Raw genomic sequence first — 19,221 nt, 5'->3', positions numbered from 1 at the left:
CCTTGTGAAGTTTATTTGAAGCAGATGCTTATTTCTCATTAGAAACTACAATACTTTCAAGACTGGACTATTTGGTTTCATTTAACTATTAATGCAGTTTCTAAGAGAAATGTTAACTCTGGGTTACATAAATCATTTACAAACTACACGAGTGGAATTTTTACCATTTAGCAAACAATAATGATGTATTTCATTGTGATATATGAGGTTATAGAAAATCTCCTTCTGTAGTCACGATTAAGTGAGATTACAAGATATCTAGACATTAGGCACACACAGTACTTTCGTGGTTTGTACAATCAACAGAGTCATGTTCAGACTTGCACAGTACAATCACAGCTACATAATCCTTGCGTACTCTGCGTAAGCATAAATTGACAAGGTATGAACTGCAACACCTATGAAATCTGATACGTTAAAATGTGTGTGTGTGTGTGTGTGTGGCTCTGCGAAGCACATGTGTGGAATGGATAAGTGGGTGAGTTATGTGAATACATGTGGAGACTTTTTGGATGAGTAAATTGGACTGGAATCTACACATTTCCACATCACACAGAGGAAATGTTAACTTTTGGAGGGAAACTGTGCAACAAAACAGAAAAAAAGTACTCCTTTCTCTTTCATGCACACATAAACAAAATTTTTTGTATCTTATTGTTTTGATAAGTTTTTCTATGAATCCAAAAGAGAAAAGAAAGAACTAAATGATTCAAATGAATCAGAGAAAAACTGTACCGAACATGTTATGACATGCCACTCAACATTTAAAATAAGTGTGTTGTCACTGGATTCCTGAAGCCTTACTCATGTGACGCTCACCTTTAACCCACATTCCCTTGAAATGATAACAAAACCAAGAGAGAGAACAGGACAGCCTGCATATCTGTCCTCATTCTAACATGTTATAATGATGCTGAAATTTGACATATGTGACTCAACTAAATAGGCCAGGGGAACAGGTGTAGGCATTGTAAAATGTTATGCTCACTGGGTCATTTCCAATTTGTTTTCTATTGTAAACTATGAGGAGGACTAAGTGTAAAGTTCAGTGTCTAACATGTCATTCAAATGAGCTTCTTAAAATAATGACAACCTTAAGGACAGCAATTTGAGACATGGATGCAACAGTCAGCAGCAGGAAGAATCAACGATTCCGGTAAGTCTGTCCTCGGGGGACTGCAAGGTCAGCAGCTGTTATGACAGACAAAGCTCACTGAGTCTACAGCATGCGATTTTAAAATCTTTACAAGGCTCTATGTGTAAGTATAAAAAACAGCTGTAGTAAATTAAGAAAAAAACTGAGGAACTTTCTGCTATCTGACTCATTTCCTCAAACGTGCGTGTTCATTGAAGTGGTTTGAAAAGTAAGAGTGGATGCAAAAACCTCAAGCCATCAAGCATGTGCTCGTATATCTAACCCAACTTTATATGTGTGTGTATAAATTAAATGTTGTCTTTACAGTATACTAGAAATTTGGAGTGCAGTCTAAATGAAACTGAATTATTAAAAAGAGATCAAATTTAAGATCACTTCACATAAAATGATATATATGTAGGATTCAAAATTGGTGATAGAAGACTGGTTGCTTTTAAGCTGAATGGTGAGCCATAGTGTGATAATAAAGTCATGAATAAGAATGACTATAGAATGGTCAAGAAATATGTTAAACGATTTACTAAATCTATTTAATTCATTTAAAGTATTCATATTGTAAACTCTTTAACATCAATAGTGATATGGATCCTAGTGTAAAAATAGAAAATGGAGAACCTTTTCATTAAAACATCAATAAAAAAAAATAAAAAAAACAAACATAAAAGCTAAACAAACAAACGGGAAACTCCCAGCGATTCTCATCTTAACTTGTTATAATAACTGTCAGGGCTCTTATTGGAAAATGTAAGCTAATAGTATTTCCACCACTGTATGAGACAAAAACAGAAAAACTTAATAGTTTCACGTCATGAGTTCAAGCTGACTGAGGAATCCCGGGTGTACTCTCTAGAGGAAACTCTCACCATATATGGGTAATGACGTCACAGCACGTGTTCAAGTTCGTGAGAGATTCCAGACAACACTATTTCCCGTAAATACGGAGGGGCGTGGTAAACTCAAAGTGTCACTTTTAAGAGTTTATAATCTCTCAATTACTTCCAGACTTCCGATTGTACGTGTATGACTAAGGACAGAAAAAAGCTCCGAAGATCGTTTTAATACGTTTTGGGTAGATTTGAAAATAAAGCACAGAGATTTGTTCTTCCTTCTTCCCCCTTAAAGCCGGACCCATTTGGACTCTACCGATTTACGGCAATAGGGTGGGCTCGGTGGGCTTACCTAGAGTTTGAATTAAAACACAAGACTCAAAACGAGAGTAGCTTCGCGAGGCCTGGAAGCGGTAAAGCCGCAGCTGGATTCAATTTTCTTTTCACTGAATCTGAAAGGATGTATCGAAACTTTGGGAGTCAAGGAAGAGGCAACCCACCTTACTCAACAGGCAACGTTTCTGGGTCAAATGCAGTATCCCTTGGAAGTACTAGCACTTCAACTTCACAACAGGACCAGGTAGGTCATTTTTCATTTTATACACACACACACACAAATATATATATATATAAATTTGTATGTATGTATATATACTGATTACACCCTTTGATTATTCATCACTGTAACTATATTTGGATTTAAGTCTTCTGTTCACTGTGCCAACTGTATTATGATGTTCTTTTCAAAAGAACTTCAAATTTTTTTTAACACTTGTTCCTGTTTCAGAAATTTACAATGTCTGGCAGCAGTCAGTTTGTTCCAAGCCTCAATGCCATTACAACTAATCAGGACCTTCAGTGGTTAGTCCAGCCATCGCTCAACCACCCTCCAGGACCTTCTCGATCACCAGTACCTCCTTATCCAGCCCTAATAGGATCACGGCCACTGGGTCAACCACCTTCCCAGTCCCATCACCTCAGACCAGGGGTTATAAGAGCAGCTGCAGATGTGACACCTTTCACAAGGCGCAAGAATGATGGACAAGTAAAAACAATGATAAACAATTACTTTTAGTAATATATTTTCAAAACACACTGATTAATGTAGTATATAGGCTTACTGTGTATCTGCAGTTTGAAAAGTGAGAAGTGGATGGTTGTTCAATCACTTCTGTGTAACTGGTGGTGTAATTAGTGTGTAATATCCTATAATTCTCAGTGACATAAATGTATAATTTCCTTTTGGCATTTACATAACAGCAGCATAAATGATTTAAAGTCGTTATTCAACCCATCACTCAACAAATTTTTTAGTTCCTTGATAGTTTACACAGAGTGTTTGCTCTTTTGGAGGCAAGAACATTGTTTTGCTCTCTATGTTCTTTGACATTTGATATTTTGAACTAACAAATGTATCAAACAATCTAAAGTGGTACTTATTGGTAAATAGGTCTTCAGGGAATATTCATCATCAGGAGCATCACTCTCACCAGCGTAGTGTCATATCTCGCCAGCATTGGCGCACATCCTTGCCACAAAGTCGAAATTTCATGGTACAGGAAGTAGACTGTCTTGTGACTCATAGGGGCAAGTCAGTTTTCGTGACTCACACCTGAGTCACAGTTGGGGTCTGGGCATGAGTCATCATCCTGAAAGGGCGGGAAATATTTGTTCAACAGTAATTATTTAGCAAGGTGTCGGATTAAGTCAGAGGTCAGGTGTTACTATAGACAAAAACTGTCATGACTCAGTGTGAACACGCGGTGGCAGCATTTCTCTTTCACTTATCGTTTGGGTTGGATTAAGTTCCCATGTTCCTCTGATTTGATCAAATATTGACTTGTTATCTAAAGCAAGGAAATTAAATACACTTCGACTTTGTCTTTGTTAATCAGTTATTTTTGTTTGCATCGTATCAATTCTCATTTATGTCTCTGATCACAGTTATCTCATGAAGAGCTGGAAAGACGCAGAATAAGAAGGGAGAGGAATAAATTGGCAGCAGCAAAATGTCGCAATCGTCGACGGGAGTTGACAGACTCATTGCAAAATGTGAGTGAATATTTTAACAAATGTAACAAAATTGATCAAAATGCTAAATTAGCCTACATGTAGACATGAATAAATGTAAATGTCTATTTCTCTTTTTGTAGGAGACTGACCAACTTGAGGACGAAAAATCACGTCTACAGAAGGAAATAGCTGACTTGCAAAAGCAGAAAGACAAGCTGGAGCTGGTCTTGGAAGCCCACCGTCCAATCTGTAAAATAGATGACTCTGATTCAGATTCTGACCCAACTCCATCAATTTCCTCATTGGGGACCATCAAATTGGAGCCAGAAGAAACCAGCCGTCCTGGACCCTCAACCAAACTGCCTGTAAAGATGGAGAAGCCCAAACCGAAGATAACCATCCCCGCCAAACCTGCAGCATCAACCGCCTCTGCTGTTGCCAGTGAATCCGAGTCACTTCACACACCGGTTCTCACTTCTACTCCCTCCCTCTTGTCCTTCGCCGCTGGTATGGTCTTCACATATCCATCTGCTCCTTCATCACAAGGGAACGCCCATCCCGCAGAGGCCCCGCAGCCTTGTGGGGTCGCTCATCGCCGCAGCAGCAGCAGTGGTGACCAATCAGATCACTCCTTGCACTCACCAACAATCATCACTCTGTGAATCACAACACTAAAGTTCATTTCCTCGCTTCCGTCACGCCTGTGAGAAAACTGGACCTTGTCGGAAACGTCTTAGAAATTATAACGATTATAATTAGCATTTCAAAATGGTCAATTGTTTCACTCTATCTCTCGAGACAGTTAATTCTTTTTTTTTTTTTTACATGACATGAACATTTGTGGCATTACCAGGATTTGAATGTTACACTCTTTCGTTTTCAATAGACCTTTAGCTTATAGTTATCATCTTGAATAAAAGAAAATAATGTTAGATATTTTTTATATCGCTAAAGAATGCATGTAGCCTTCATACCATAAAGAAATATTTAAGTTTCTAGAAAAAACTGATAACTCTTTCTAATGATATATTAATAACACATATTAACAACTTATGTCACATTATAACACTTTATAGAAGTCCTCAACAAATGCTCCTTTTTGTTTGTGTGACTTATTTTAAGATTCTACTATGTATGCAAATTACTGACCACTAAGGCTGGACCGTAGGAGTTTGTAAAGATAATATAATCACATATTTATTTTTATTTGAGAGTGTAATATATTTTTGGTAAAGTTTGAATTTTCAGTTTCGGTGGGCAGTGCCTTACTTTGATCTGATGCCACAGATAAAAAATAAAAAAATAAATCAATGTCTGCGTGAAAACTGATGGTGTCTTTTGGTGTAACATTCATTCATTCATTCATTCATTCATTCATTTAAAGTGGGAGGGTATACCCTGGACAGGTTGCTAGTCCATCACATTATAGTTATAATAAGCAACAGACTGATTGAATTGACCATGAATAAATAATTGGAAGCATCCCTATGAAAAGTGTACAAATTCAGATATCAACTAGATATACAGGACTCAAAACGACAGCAATTAGCTGATTGGTAGACCAATTAATCTGTATTTTATGTAATCTGTAAAATGAAAAAAAATCTTGAGTTTGTTGACAAAAAAAATAAACAATATACTTAAAGATTTCACTATTAATTATGGGAAACTATTATAGATATGTTTCACAATTTCTTGACAGTCAATCAATTAATTGTGAGAAAAGCTGTCAGAATAATCAATAATGACACTGATTTGTTGTGGCAGCTCGTAATGCGGCATATAGTGGCAAACTCCACTGACCGCTCCCTGACCTCTGAGCTATAATGTGTTTGCTGTTAGGCCTACTCCATTTCCCTAAAATAAAGTGAACCTCTGGCTAATTCATCCATGGGTTGGAGAGCCTTGGATTTCTAAAATAGGGTCAGAAAGAGATTCAAAATCATACTAAGAGCTGCAGACTATAAGAGAGAAAGAAAAAAATAGTGTCTATGCTGCAGTTAGATGAAATCTTCGTATTTCTTAGTGAGTAAAGGCTTTACCCTCTTCAGCTCTCCAGACTTTGCAAACAGGGATCCAAAAATAAAACTGATGAACATCCTTAAAGTCCATCTGCATTACAAGCACAGAGCATCAATCAAGCAAAGCATGTTTAGACGTGAAGGTCAAAACAGCAAGTGCAGAAATCAATTCATCATTGGGTGTCATGTAGATGAAAATGCTTGTTTTGGCAAAGTTAAACACAGAAAGAAAGGCCAGGACAGTGCAGGGTGTCAGACCCACTGTATTTAAAGCTCTTCAGTGCACTACGAGTATAGCCAACCAACAAACAGCTGATGACAAAAAAAATCTTTTCTTATCCATGTGCATTATCTATGATTTAAACAGAAAATGGTTAGTAATGATAAAATGAATACAGATAAATCAAGATAGAAGGGGATCAAAGTTAAGATTATCCCTAATGTTAAAGATTAAATATAAAACATGAGCTAAGGAAGAGAAAAAGCTGATAATCGTCAGCCCAAACAAATTCTATGATATGCTTATTTAACACGAACAACACCGGAAAAAAGTCAAACAGGTGAGTTTTAGTGGCTGAGCTCAAATAGAATAGAATAAAAATCATTAAAACTCGTAGACCTTCCAGTTTGATACAAAGAGTTTCCAGTTGGACTTTTTAAAAAAGTGACTTTTTTTTTCAGTTCAGCTCTGAGTGAAGTGGAACTATTATCTGAAACCTTTAACAAATGTGCTGGTTCTGCCCAGGCCCCAGCACATGTCATGCTGCCATGCACAGCAGCCCCACCTCACTGAAACCCCAACGGGCTTAAAACAGCCTGTACAAATTTCAACAATCATCATGCACATATGGCACTCCACTCCTGTCCTGAGGAAGAGAGTGCATAAAATATAATACAACTGGGCATCTATAGCAAAATCTAATATCAAATAATTTATTTTTTTTTTTATCACAACAAATCTATTTCAGTGCTATTTCAATTTGATAGACTAAATATGGCTCAAACTGGATTTAAATGAATCTTTAGATCTGTGATTTAAAGATCCAAGATAATTTGTATCCAGTGCAATAGAAAAATGCTTCTACCAGTGTAGGCTAGTCCAGTGCACGAGATAAATTTATATATGTGACCCACTTTTTGGTCCCATTTTTTTTCAACAACAGACCACTGAAAAAGGAGACAGGGTATTTAAAAACACTGTAAAATTTAGGTACATTATCATCTGGCAAACATCTATTAAAGTCCTGAAATATGTGGTGTGAGAGAATCTTTGTCAACCCCAAAACCTATAATGGCACACAAACATTGCAGCATTCAGAAAGCCCTAATCGAACCCCCCTCCCATTTAGTTTGTCCTTTCAATATTTCGATTTAAAGTCATCTGCCTCTCCTTAAGGTACAGAAGTCCTTGGTGCTGACATAAACGTGCCATCAGTCATCAGGTGAGCACACCAAGTGAAGCTGGTCCGGACTCCCCACGCTGCCTGTGCTCGAGCTTCCATCTCCCAGATCCCGGGCCACCATGCATGGCAGATTGAGCTCCGTGGACCCTCCAGGGCTGGAGTCACTCCTCCCAACGCACTCCTCCTCAAGGACCAGGCACAGCTCCTTCAAGTCCAGATTCTCTTTCACGAGCCCGTCCTGCATGCGCTCCAGGTCGGCGAGCTTTTTCAAATAGCCGCCCAGGTCCTCCCGCATCACTTTGGCCGCGTGGTGTCCGAACAGCTGCCATTCCCTGGCCAGCTTTTTCACTTTCAGTCGGTCGTCGTCCAGGAAGCAGCACAGGTCCCGTAGCTCCACGTTTTCCTCCTGCAGTCGCTGATTGACGACTTTCAGTTCCCTGATTTCAAGGAGGTGGCCCTGCAGCTGCTTATTGACCTCTTTGATGAGGCGACCGCGCTGGATCAGAGCTGATATTTTATCCGACTCCTCTTTACGCAACCGGCTCACCAGCTCCTCTTTGGAGCACGCCAGCAAATCCTCGTCAGACATCTTTGACAGTTCTCTGCTTATTATCTCACCTTCGCTACCCATTTTTTTTTTTAAAATAGTTATGATAAAAACAAACCTGGGTACCTGAGGATCTGCAGAAAGCGCTGAAATCTGACTGTATGCTCACGCTCAACTCATTACACCCCCATCCCCATCCACTGCGTTTCAGATGTCATCGAAGGCAACATAAAGGCAGAAACATGTGATTTATTTATTTAGATTGCTTTCTTGAATGCACCCTGCTGTTTTAAATCTGTCCTTGGCGTAGAAAACCTTAGTGAGGTCGTGTATGAAGATGTACAGCAAGCTCACATTAATGCCAGTCCGTCATCCTTTTAACACCAGGCTCTGTTCTCCAAAGGCCTCTGGGAGCACAGCAGTCCGAATATCCCCTCGTTTCCTGACAGCGCTGATAAAAACAACAGAAAAAAACCTAAACCAAAACAAAAAAACAAAACATCTGGTGGGATTTTTTTTCTTCCTTTGTCTTTACACAAAGGCCCAACCGATCCACGGAGTCTTATTCCAGCAGCCACGGGTGCACACCCTGCAGATGTTGTGAGCTTTTACGTCGCAGGCATCGTCTCATCAGGCTGTGCTCTGCTCGCCTCGGCTGAATGAACTCGGATCTCCGGTGGTGCGCTCGGTGCACCAGCTGGTTCTTCTACGGGCAAATCATTTTCAGATTAAAAAAAAACAAAAAAAAACAAAAAACAAAGAACAAAACAAAAACAAAAACAAACGCAAAACAATCTCACCCGTTATCCTATCATGATAAGTGCATCATATCTGCTCATCCTCCCCGAGCTGAACTGTTACCACAACAATGTCCGCCTCCACCACTTCCACGACTCCGATGAGCCCAAAGCTGCGCGTGAAGCTGCAACTCAACCGGAAGTTTCTTGTTCCAGTGCCCTTCAACATACAAGCATATATTTTGTATTTCTTAACTCATGAAATGTTTAAAGATGTGTTTTGAAAATGTGCAGAGTTGAAACACAGATTGCCTTTTGTGACATTTACTTTAATGGATGTTTGATGTAAGCATTTTCAACAACGTCACCATGAAGACAATATTAATCAACCCAGCAATACAACCTTCAAAAACAAGTTTCAGCCCAGTTATGATATAACTTAAGTAGCACCACAGAATTATCCAAGGCTTTTTGAGTGTGGGTGGTGGCAGATCTAGCTTTTATGCCACTGTTAGCTCCTTGTTATCCAGTTTGTTTGTATACAGTCATAGTCAGAGATTCTCAATCCTGGTCCTTGAGGGCTGGCCTCATGCAGGTTTTCAGAATTTTCCCTGCTACAACATATCTGACCTACATCAATGGTAATTAGTTAACCTGGGTTTGAGTCAGCAGGGACACTTTTAAAACCTGCAGGAAAAACAAAAACAAGATTGACTGTCATTCATTATTCAACACCAACCATATGCTACCATTGTTTGAAGCACACTAATGACCCTTTTCTACTAGTACCATGGTTGACTCAGTTTTTAAGGTTTTCCACTATAGGTAGCACCACCTGTTATTAGGTATTTTTAACATCTATTTGGCAAGGTTCAAGCTGAAAATGTGACATATGCAGACTGCAGGCCACTGACTGGCATGGGAGTGATGTCACTGTATGAGTCACAATAGCAACCTTTTTATAGGAACCCAACCAAACTCCTGCACTTTTCTACAGAGTTTCAGTTTACTTCCTACAGCCTTCTCTGGCTCTCCTTTTACCTAAAGTCTGACAAAATGTCATAGACCAAGCTGGTTTGTGTCAGGTACAAATTACATTGTGGGACTTTCTGGCCATCGTGCAAAAATGACCTCACCTACACCTTAGGTGCACTAAATTATAATGAAACATGACCTAACACGAGTAAACCTAGGAGACGAGAGCAGAAGAGAAAATTGTGGAAACGAGGCTTTAGATAATTGTGCACTGGCTTTTGTGCAAGTGTGCCTTTCTATTCTATTCTATTCTATTCTATTCTACAGTCATTCAGCAGACGCTTTTATCCAAAGCGACGTACAAATTACTGCTACTGCTATGTTCCTTCAGTTTATGAATGTAAACTGTTGTAAGGGTAACAAAATGGTTTTCAGCCCATTTCTGGGAAATGTGTGAATACTGCCTTAGTTTCAATCTGTTTGACTGACAATCCTGGTAACCAAGGTTGGTTTTATTTTGAGTTTTTTTTATTTTTAGAGGAAGTTGTATTTTTTTTTTATGATGGCTAACTTGACAAAAGGTATCTAGTAATCTATAATAGTAATCTGTAATGTTAGTGGTTTCTCAGATCTTGGCAGGGGCTTTTTGCCATATCCCAAATGTAGAATTTTGTATAATTGTAAATTGAAACACTGATTAACACTTACTAAAGACATATTGGATAACTTGGATTACACTGAATGGAAATATTTATGTTGCAATGATCTGTCTCTGAGCTACATTAAAATACATTAAAATTTGGTGATGATGATAAGTATCATTGCAAAACTTTTGCACTACTAGTTGAATTCAAAGCTGTGTTTTACCCTTTTTGTCAAATGAAACCAAAACAACAAAGATTACAGCACACTTTCTTGGGAAATGAGTAGGAAAGACCTGTATGAAGTTACTTCCTCTGGGTGTTTCTGTTTCATAGAATGATCTCATCCTTGAAAATTCAACCTAACTCTAATATTTCCTCTAGGTCTGTTTGAGTTCACTACGAACATACAGGAGTGTAGCTGTATCACGAGACACTACTTGTTTCTTTTCAAAGAATTCTATTGGAAAGTGTGACTGCAGGCTTTTTTTTTCCATGGGTTTATGCTGAGGCATTTAACCACATCCTTCCGCCCTCTGTCCCACCTCCATTGTTTCACTGAGGCCATAACAATGCAGGGTGTTAACCGTGGAAGGGGGAATCTGGGGATGGAATCAGGGTGTCATGTGAGGTTAGAAATGAGAGTGTTGATGTGCAGGAAGAGACAAAAAGACAAGCCATTTTCCTACTCATGTTGTGATTTTGAAGGACATATGCAGAAACACAGAAAGGGAGGGTGAGGATAGGGATTTACAGGGATTTATTCGGATTAATCGCCAGAGGAAAAGAGAGCAGATTGTGTACAAGCAGGACAGCAAGCAAAGCGCGGACTGCAGAGGGCACAGAGGCCTATCTTTGATCTGACGCATTTCATAATAACTAAGAGCACAAATGAAAGGATAAAGGTCAATAAGAGGCTATTGTCATGGTGCCAAATGCAATATTGTAATTTGATTCTTCATATAATTTTCCATTCTCACTTGTTTTTATTCAGATCAGTGAGGGCTTCCTTACATAAAGTTAATAGTTTATTCTGAGCTATGCGACTCGAGTCTTATTCTGTAAACTCATGTGATTCGTGAAATCTGGTGGGTTTCATTATACATTCATAGACCCTTGCATAACTGGTTGTCACTCAAAACATTTGTGTTATTGTAATGATTTGAAGTCACCAATAATAAAAGAAACCACTAGATGAATCTGTGACGCAGTAGTGTGCGTTCAGCAAACATAATAATGTAGATATTTAAATCTTATGACAATTAAATATAATGAAAAAGGCGTGACTATGAAAGCTCTAGTTAATAAATGGATTACTCTTATGCAGTGATAATTTTAGAATTATAGTATGACTACTGCAAGAGTCTTTACATAAAACACATCATATTAAGGCATATTTAACTATGTTTATTATTTCTTTTGAACAACAGGTGGTAATAATTATTTAGAGGTTTGTTGCTCTGCTACAGACTCCATGCTATTTTCTGGTATGACACCGTATTTATGTTGAAATTCAGAATAAAACATAAATGCCAAACCATAAAGGAGAGTAATATAGTAAAAATAAAAGGAATTTTTTTAGGGAATTTGTTTATTTAGTCAATTACTTATTTGTTCTGTTTGTGGATAAATTTTATGCTGTTAAAATGCTCTTTTGGTTCCTTTTTAAATGGTGCCACGATTGCAAGGGTAATGCATCTGTTGGATAAGCAGCATTGAGTATGTGGGTTGTGCCCAAAAAATTTGCCAGATCTTCTGCTTCTTGAACATACATTATACATATTTATCATAAAACTATCATGCCCTGTGTATTTCCAGGTATTATAAAACTGCTATTGCTGAGACATTACCAACAGTGTGCATTGTGGGCATTTATTTAAAGAAACTAATTAACCTAAATTATTTTTTAAAGATTTAATGGGACGTATGAAAAATTATTAAAACAACTTCAATAATAATCTTTACGATGTTTTTTACAAAATAATGTAACATTTTGAACCAAACAGTGACGTCACCCAACCGGAAGTGCGTTCAACGCGGCTGTCGTGTTGACACTGCGCACCCATACCAACACAGCTATCATTTGACAGATGTTTTCGACTTAAAACTCCTAAATCACGTTTGCGAGGATAACATGATTGTATCGTCTGGTTAATTTTTTATACTAAATGATCATTTTATTTTCTCGTCGTCAGTTTACTATCCGCTGACGGCCGTTAACTTTATAACGCAGCTGTTAGGGAAGCTAACCCGGATCTGAAGAAGCTAATTTACCAGTAAGCCATGGAAACAATACTGAATACCAGTTCGGCTGAGTGATTTACTGGAAGCTACGAGTTGAAGCTAGGTACCTGAAACTGGTTTACAAAGCGGTGTTAGCAAGGTATGAACCTACTTGGTGTCTTTTGTTGATGTTTTGCAGGTTAAGCTCAGTGTTGAAGGGTTTCTAAACCAAACAGTAAGTATTGGTTTTTGTTCCACACAGATGGCAGTAGAACTGGATGTGTTCGTGGGTAACACCACTATCATGGACGAAGAGGTTTACCAACTCTGGTTGGATGGATACACAGGTAGGGTATTGACCACAATGATATAATAAATGATGGATGTGCTTTCAAAGGCTCGGTTAATTTAATGTGTTTAAACAATGATGTAATAAAACTGTTTTAGTGCCTATTTCCAAATGATAAAACAGAAATAAGCAATCAGAGATGAAGAACTTTTTCTCAATGCTGATTGGGAAAAAAGGATTTGGGATGAGGATATCAAAAGTTAACCATTTTCAGTTGGGCTATTCAGAAAATAATGTATATTTGCCCAGACCTTTTCAAGTTTCACCAAGAAAAAAACAAATTCAAATATGCAACCCCCCTCCTCCAAAAAAAAAAAAAAAAAAAAAATTATCCTGTATTAATATGCAAATTGAACCAAGAACTGCAAAACATTACATGGGGGCACCAGCCTCATTGAACAGCCACAGTAACTCATTTATTTCTTTATTAGAAGAAATAGCAGAAATTCAAATCTTGTTGTGCATAATGTTTAAATAAAAGATAAATACGCTTATAGTTACATATATAGTTTACATTTATATATATATATATATATATATATATATTTATATATTTATATATATATATATATATATATATATTTATATATTTATATATATATATATATATATATATTTATATATATATATATATATATATATATATATATATTTATATATATATATATATATATATATATATATATATATATATATATTTATATATAGATAGATATGTACATATATATTTTTATATATATATATATATATATATATATATATATATATATAGATATATTTATATATAGATAGATATGTACATATATATGTATATATATGTATATACATATATATGGTGCCTCCTGGGTCCTAATACCAACTAGTGTGAAATCAAATGATTCAGTCCTTGAGTGGGGCTATTTATTATTAATACTGTAGAAGTTATGTCTATGCATGATAATACAGTCGTCCTCAAATTTATTCTAACCCTCCATTAAAGAAAGAAAAAGACCTTTGCACCTCTCGACAGATATTTTGTCCCACTGTTCATCAGAAAAATGCTTTAATTTGTCCAGAACTGATTTGTTTGTTTGTTTTTTCTTTGACTCAATTAAATTAAAAAAAAAAAAAAGTTTTTCATATCACTAAATTATAATTTAGCAAAATTGTATTTATTGTTCTTTTTTAGTCTCCACTTATTTGAATAATGGTTGTAATTTCATCCTTTTCTTTATTGAAAGGGTAGGAATAAATTTGAGAACGAAAGTACTTATATTAGCCATTAGTGGATCTGATACTGTGAACTCTGTGTGATCCATCCAATAGTGAATGATGCAGTGAAAGTACGACTGGAGGGAGGGGTACTGGATGAGTGTGAAGCAAATGCAGATGTTGTTCATAGTGATACCATGGACCAGTACAGAACTTTCCAGATGTGTGAGCGTCTGCTATACAATCCATCCAAACTAGCCAACCAGTTACTCTTCCAGATCACACCTCATCGGCAAGCCATCCTCATAGAAAGGTAATGTTTTTTTTTCTTTACATGGTTCATACATATTTCTTCTTCTCTTAGAGCCTACTCAGTTATTTAAGATTTAAAACAGAATCTGTCATTTTTCAGTCCCTCTAATGTTTCATCTACATTAAATATGAGCTCACTGTGTTTCCATGTTTAGATATTATGCCTTTGATGATGGATTTGTGCGTGAGGTCTTGGGGAAGAAACTCTCCAAAGGAACAAAGAAAGACTTGGATGATATCAGTGCTAAGACAGGTGTAACACTGAAAAGCTGCAGACGGCAGGTAAGAACAAATCTTTACAGGGATATGGGTAGATTACTGTGGCCTTTCACTTTATTTATTTGGTTTTAAAGTATCAGATAAGAACATAAATAAAAACCCTCACCATACTCCAGTTTAATGTTTGCTCTGTGATGACTTTAAAATTTTGACAAGCAAATTTTCCTGCACAACAGGATGGGTGCAAAGCAGATAGTTGTGCAGGTAATGCCAAAGTCAAATGTTTGTAATTATGTAAATCTCCTGTATCATGTTTGCATTTTAGTTTGATAACTTCAAACGGGTTTTCAAAGTTGTCGAAGAGCTAAAGGGACCTCTGGTGGAGAACATACGGCAGCATTTTCTTCTCTCTGATAAGCTTGCAAGGTAATATGTGAGGGGAGCAGAGTTTAAATCTTCCTGCCTTGTGTATACACATGTCAAAACAGAAAAAAAAGTCACTCTTATAACCTCATCAATTTTTTCTTTTTTCTAATGAATTACTTTATTGTATTTTTTTACAGCATCAGAATAGTCACAATTCAGGTTGTCTAAACCCATAAAAAACAATTTGTGTTTCTTGTCCTATTTTCGAATCTACTTTCATTTACTTGTTTCAGGGATTATGCTGCCATTGTTTTCTTTGCCAATAACCGCTTTGAGACAGGAAAAAGAAAGCTACAGTATCTCACCTTCCAGGATTTTGCTTTCTGTGCTGGGCAGCTTATCAACAACTGGACAGTTGGAGCTGTTGGTGAGTTTTCTTGTTATTTTTGCCATTTTACAGACCAGATATGAGAGGAACATATACCATTTATAAAAATTATGTCATGTATTAATCAGGTATCTTAATTGGCCTTGGTTTGAGGTTTACACAGCAACAAAACACAAGTGGTCCATCTGAGAAAAACAAAATGTAAGGGTTAGGGTTCAAACTGTATCAGAATTAAACAGTGCTTTAAGTGCTTTGAAAAGCACTATATAGGTTTAATCCATTATTGTTAACATCAATATTAAAAGGAATGTCGCATTTGAGAATTGAGTTTTGTGTAATGTAAAATATTAGAGCAGTGCTTTGTCAATGAAGCTGACTGACCACCAGAGGTCCTGCAGGTTTTACAGCAATGTAACTGCTTCATTTAAACACTATTTGGATTTTGATTGTGCAAAGTGAACATAGTTGATCTTGTCATGGAGTGTCTCAGTAATTACATAATTACAGATCTGTAAATGACTTGTAATATCCTTTAAATTGATTCAGCAGGGTTTTAACACGTTTTCTTTATAGATAACATGGTAGAAGACATGGACGTTGACCTTGATAAAGAGTTTTTACAAGAGCTGAAAGAACTAAAGATTTTAATCACTGACAAAGATCTGTTGGACCAGCACAAAAGGTAACAGAAACATCCTCTAAACCTCCCCCTTTTCTGTTTCTGACTGAAAAAATGTTGCCTTTATAATATGATGTTATCCATGCACTCATATTTAGTTTTCTGCTTTTTGTTTCTTCTTTATGCTCAGCTTGGTCTGCACTGCTCTCAGAGGAAAGACAAAAGCTTTTAATGAGATGGAGGCTAATTTCAAGGTAAAAAAAGCCCAAAACATTACACCCACCAAAACAACCAGCTAACTTTTACACTGAAGAGAAATTATAGTATTTCACCACAATTCTTCTCTTGTTATTTCAGAATCTTTCGAGGGGGCTTGTGAACATTGCTGCAAAGTTAACCAATACCAAAGATGTCAGAGATTTCTTTATTGATCTTGTGGAGAAGGTGAGCTCGTCTTTAGAAATGTTTTGTCCAAGTTATAGTAAAATATCTTCATACAGTCCAGATTTTCTGATTCCTGTGTCAGCTTCAGTGTGCCTGTGAGATGACATCACATGACCATTTTCCCTGTTTTTCATCTCCAGTTTATTGAGCCATGTCGTTCAGATCGATGGACAGCTGCGGACATGAAACTCTACCTTACTCATTACACCAACTCCGCACATATTCTTGACACGTTCAAGTGAGTTATTTTGATTTAATTCTGCAGAGATTAACATGTAGAGTTATGGCACCATTCCTGCAGAGGTTATCTACTCTCTTGCGTTGACTCATTCTAAAAATACAGTCAGGAAATTGTCAAGGGCTCTGAGTAAACTAAGTAATAACCCAATAAGGGTATATACATAGGCCCAAAATGCTGCTCAAGTGTTAAATGTTGTGTTGAAATTCTCTAAAATTGACATTTGTGCTTTGCCAGTGGGTGTCTCCCTATCTCACCCATGATTTCTTAAACTGTAGTTACCTTGTTTCTCATGCAAACTCTCAGGAATGTTGTTAAGGGTTTATACAGCCTTGCACCACTACAGCTTAACAAAGAGATATTCATAAAAAGAGGCAAAGACCCCCCCTGAATATACAGAGGGGAAAAAGGATTGCCTCATTTACTCTCTTCACCCAGATTTCACAATTTAAGTTTTTTGTAAGCATTTCTATGCGTCATCCACTCACTGTTTACTTTCTTTCCGTCTCTCTTCTCTGTTCCTCAGACATCAAGTCGTGTGGGACAGATACATGGGTGTCGTCAAAAGCTGTATCTTCAAAATGTATCACGACTGAGGCGTATTTCTTGGAAGCCTGTTTGCTCCCCTTTTGGTCTCCCCCCCAAACATTTTACCGAAGTTGTTAGTCTCCTCTTCTGTATTTGTTTTGTTAACGATGATCATTTAGACTGATGTCTTATTGTTGTTCGTTTGCTCCATGAATGTCCTAGTTGTTTCTGTAAATTTGGTTTATAAATAAATTAAAAAGAATTTACTTCAGAATGTCATTCTGTTTTACATTACCATTTAATATGTCTGTGTTTTATGTTAGTGTTTTATCTGCAGCATTATAGGGAGGATATGTTCTCATTAAGCCATCCCAGAAACACAATTTATGACCTCGTGGGTGTTGGGTGGAGATAAGGGACCAAAAGTAAAAAGGAGATTTGAATCATGCGAGAGCAATGTTGCCAGATTCGCAAACACTTGTGACAAGAGTTCGTGCCCAGCACTGACTATAAACTGTTTGAGGTTGTTAGTGTTGATCAGCACATCACATGTGTGATTAACTCAGACCACAGCCAGTGTGTGGGATGTCTGTGTGTGGTCATGAAAGACCAACCAGGCAGGGCACAGTTGGTGCAACCAGGGGGGTGTCAGTGTAGTTTTTAAAAACACCCCCCTAGAATGACAGCTGCTATCTCTGCCACCAAGCACACATACAAGGCAGATAGACAAGCTGATGTGAAAAAACAGTTTAGACTGATTTACAAAAGTTTGCTTTGTTTTGTTTAAATAAAATAAATTCTCACTAAATATGTGATATTTGTCTAAAAAATTTAATATAGATTTCATTTTAATAGTTTTAGAGGAGAAATCTACAATTCTGCAAAAAATGTCTAATTAAGGCAAATATAACTTCAGTTTGGCCTTAATTTGTTTGTGAGACTTTCGACTATTATGGGTACTGTAAGCTAAGCAACATGACTAGTTTGCAACATGGCAACCTAAATATTTTGCAAGAAAATATGCAAACCAGAAATGATTCCAAGCCCAGAAATACATTCGTCATGTACAAACAGAGAAGAGCACAGATGTTTATTTTCTTTTTTTTTTTTTCCTCCTGAAAAACTTAACTAGTTTATTCGGCAAAATAAGCTGAAAAATTTTCCATGTCGGTCTCCACACAGTCACTTTCTTCCACTCTCTAATTTTTGTCCACATTCCATTAACTTCTTTCTCCCTGGCTATAAATATCCTGCATGTCAGATTGGACGAGAGCAAGGTCTTAAGTTGCTTTACAGGGGAAAAAAGGAAAAGATGGGGGAGGTAAGTATAGATAGATGGGGGGTAAGTAGTGAAAAAGAAGGGAGGAAAGGGTGGGAGAGCGTGGGGCTTTTGCGGGGGTTTAGTTTAAATGAAACCAGGTGTGTTGTGGGACCAGTACAGGGTGGAAGGTGGAGGGGCGGGGGCCACTGGGAAAGAAGATGGGGGGCATGTGTGTGTGAATCTGTGAGCATTTGTGTCTGTGTTTTGAACAGATTTGGTATTTGGGCCACAGACCAGGAATTTGCATCCTGGGGGTTCAGGGAGAGGGGGTTTTGAGAGTGGAGGATGGCAGTGCAGGGGGCTAGAGGGGGGGTAAGAATGGGCTGTCCCTCTCTCCTTTCTCCCTCCCTCGTCTCGTCTCTCCCTCCCTTTGCATGTGTTCATCTGCTCCAGCTGTCTGTTTCCTCACTCACTCTCTCAGGGTCATACAGGCAGCAGTTTAAGGGACCAGGTCTGAACGCCAAGTCATCCGGGACGACCACGGCCAGCAGACACACACAGCAGTCAGAGGGAGACTAACAGACCGAGGACCCAATTGAAAAGGCTCATCCGTGAGTTTTTCTATGCTTAAAGTTTCATACACATGTAGGAGTAGAGTCATGTAAAACAGACAGTCGGTAGGTAATTTAGGAAGTTTAAGAACCTTTTAAAGAGACAGATTTGAGGTGAGATGTACCTCTTATCCAGTTTTCTGGTACAGGCC

General features: G+C 37.5%; 3 protein-coding genes across 3 annotated transcripts; 2 read left to right on the top strand and 1 right to left on the bottom strand.

The window, feature by feature from the left end:
• Positions 1-2,443: 2,443 nt before the first annotated feature.
• fosl1a (FOS like 1, AP-1 transcription factor subunit a) lies at positions 2,444-4,658 on the top strand (the record flags this gene model as incomplete). Its single annotated transcript, XM_079250027.1, has 4 exons — positions 2,444-2,563; positions 2,771-3,028; positions 3,928-4,035; positions 4,137-4,658. The coding sequence occupies 4 exons, from the start codon at positions 2,444-2,446 to the stop codon at positions 4,656-4,658; spliced, it is 1,008 nt and encodes a 335-aa protein (XP_079106153.1).
• Positions 4,659-6,366: 1,708 nt separating this feature from the next.
• ccdc85b (coiled-coil domain containing 85B) lies at positions 6,367-8,823 on the bottom strand. The gene is made up of 2 exons (XM_079250617.1): positions 8,768-8,823; positions 6,367-8,673 (listed from the first exon to the last, which is right to left on the bottom strand). Exon 2 carries the CDS (start codon positions 8,049-8,051, stop codon positions 7,449-7,451), a length of 603 nt encoding a protein of 200 aa, XP_079106743.1. The 5' UTR covers positions 8,052-8,673; positions 8,768-8,823; the 3' UTR covers positions 6,367-7,448.
• Positions 8,824-12,370: 3,547 nt separating this feature from the next.
• Positions 12,371-17,414, top strand: fibpa (fibroblast growth factor (acidic) intracellular binding protein a). The gene is made up of 11 exons (XM_079250616.1): positions 12,371-12,703; positions 12,806-12,890; positions 14,198-14,396; positions 14,551-14,677; positions 14,940-15,040; positions 15,274-15,407; positions 15,942-16,050; positions 16,178-16,241; positions 16,345-16,431; positions 16,572-16,669; positions 17,196-17,414. The coding sequence occupies exons 2-11, from the start codon at positions 12,806-12,808 to the stop codon at positions 17,263-17,265; spliced, it is 1,074 nt and encodes a 357-aa protein (XP_079106742.1). The 5' UTR covers positions 12,371-12,703; the 3' UTR covers positions 17,266-17,414.
• Positions 17,415-19,221: the final 1,807 nt, after the last annotated feature.

The sequence above is a fragment of the Telmatherina bonti genome (assembly GCF_933228915.1).
Source record: "Telmatherina bonti genome assembly, chromosome: 12".
Classification (NCBI taxonomy): domain Eukaryota; kingdom Metazoa; phylum Chordata; class Actinopteri; order Atheriniformes; family Telmatherinidae; genus Telmatherina; species Telmatherina bonti.
Note: the sequence above shows the minus strand (reverse complement) of the source record. Positions and strands in the feature narration are given on the sequence as shown.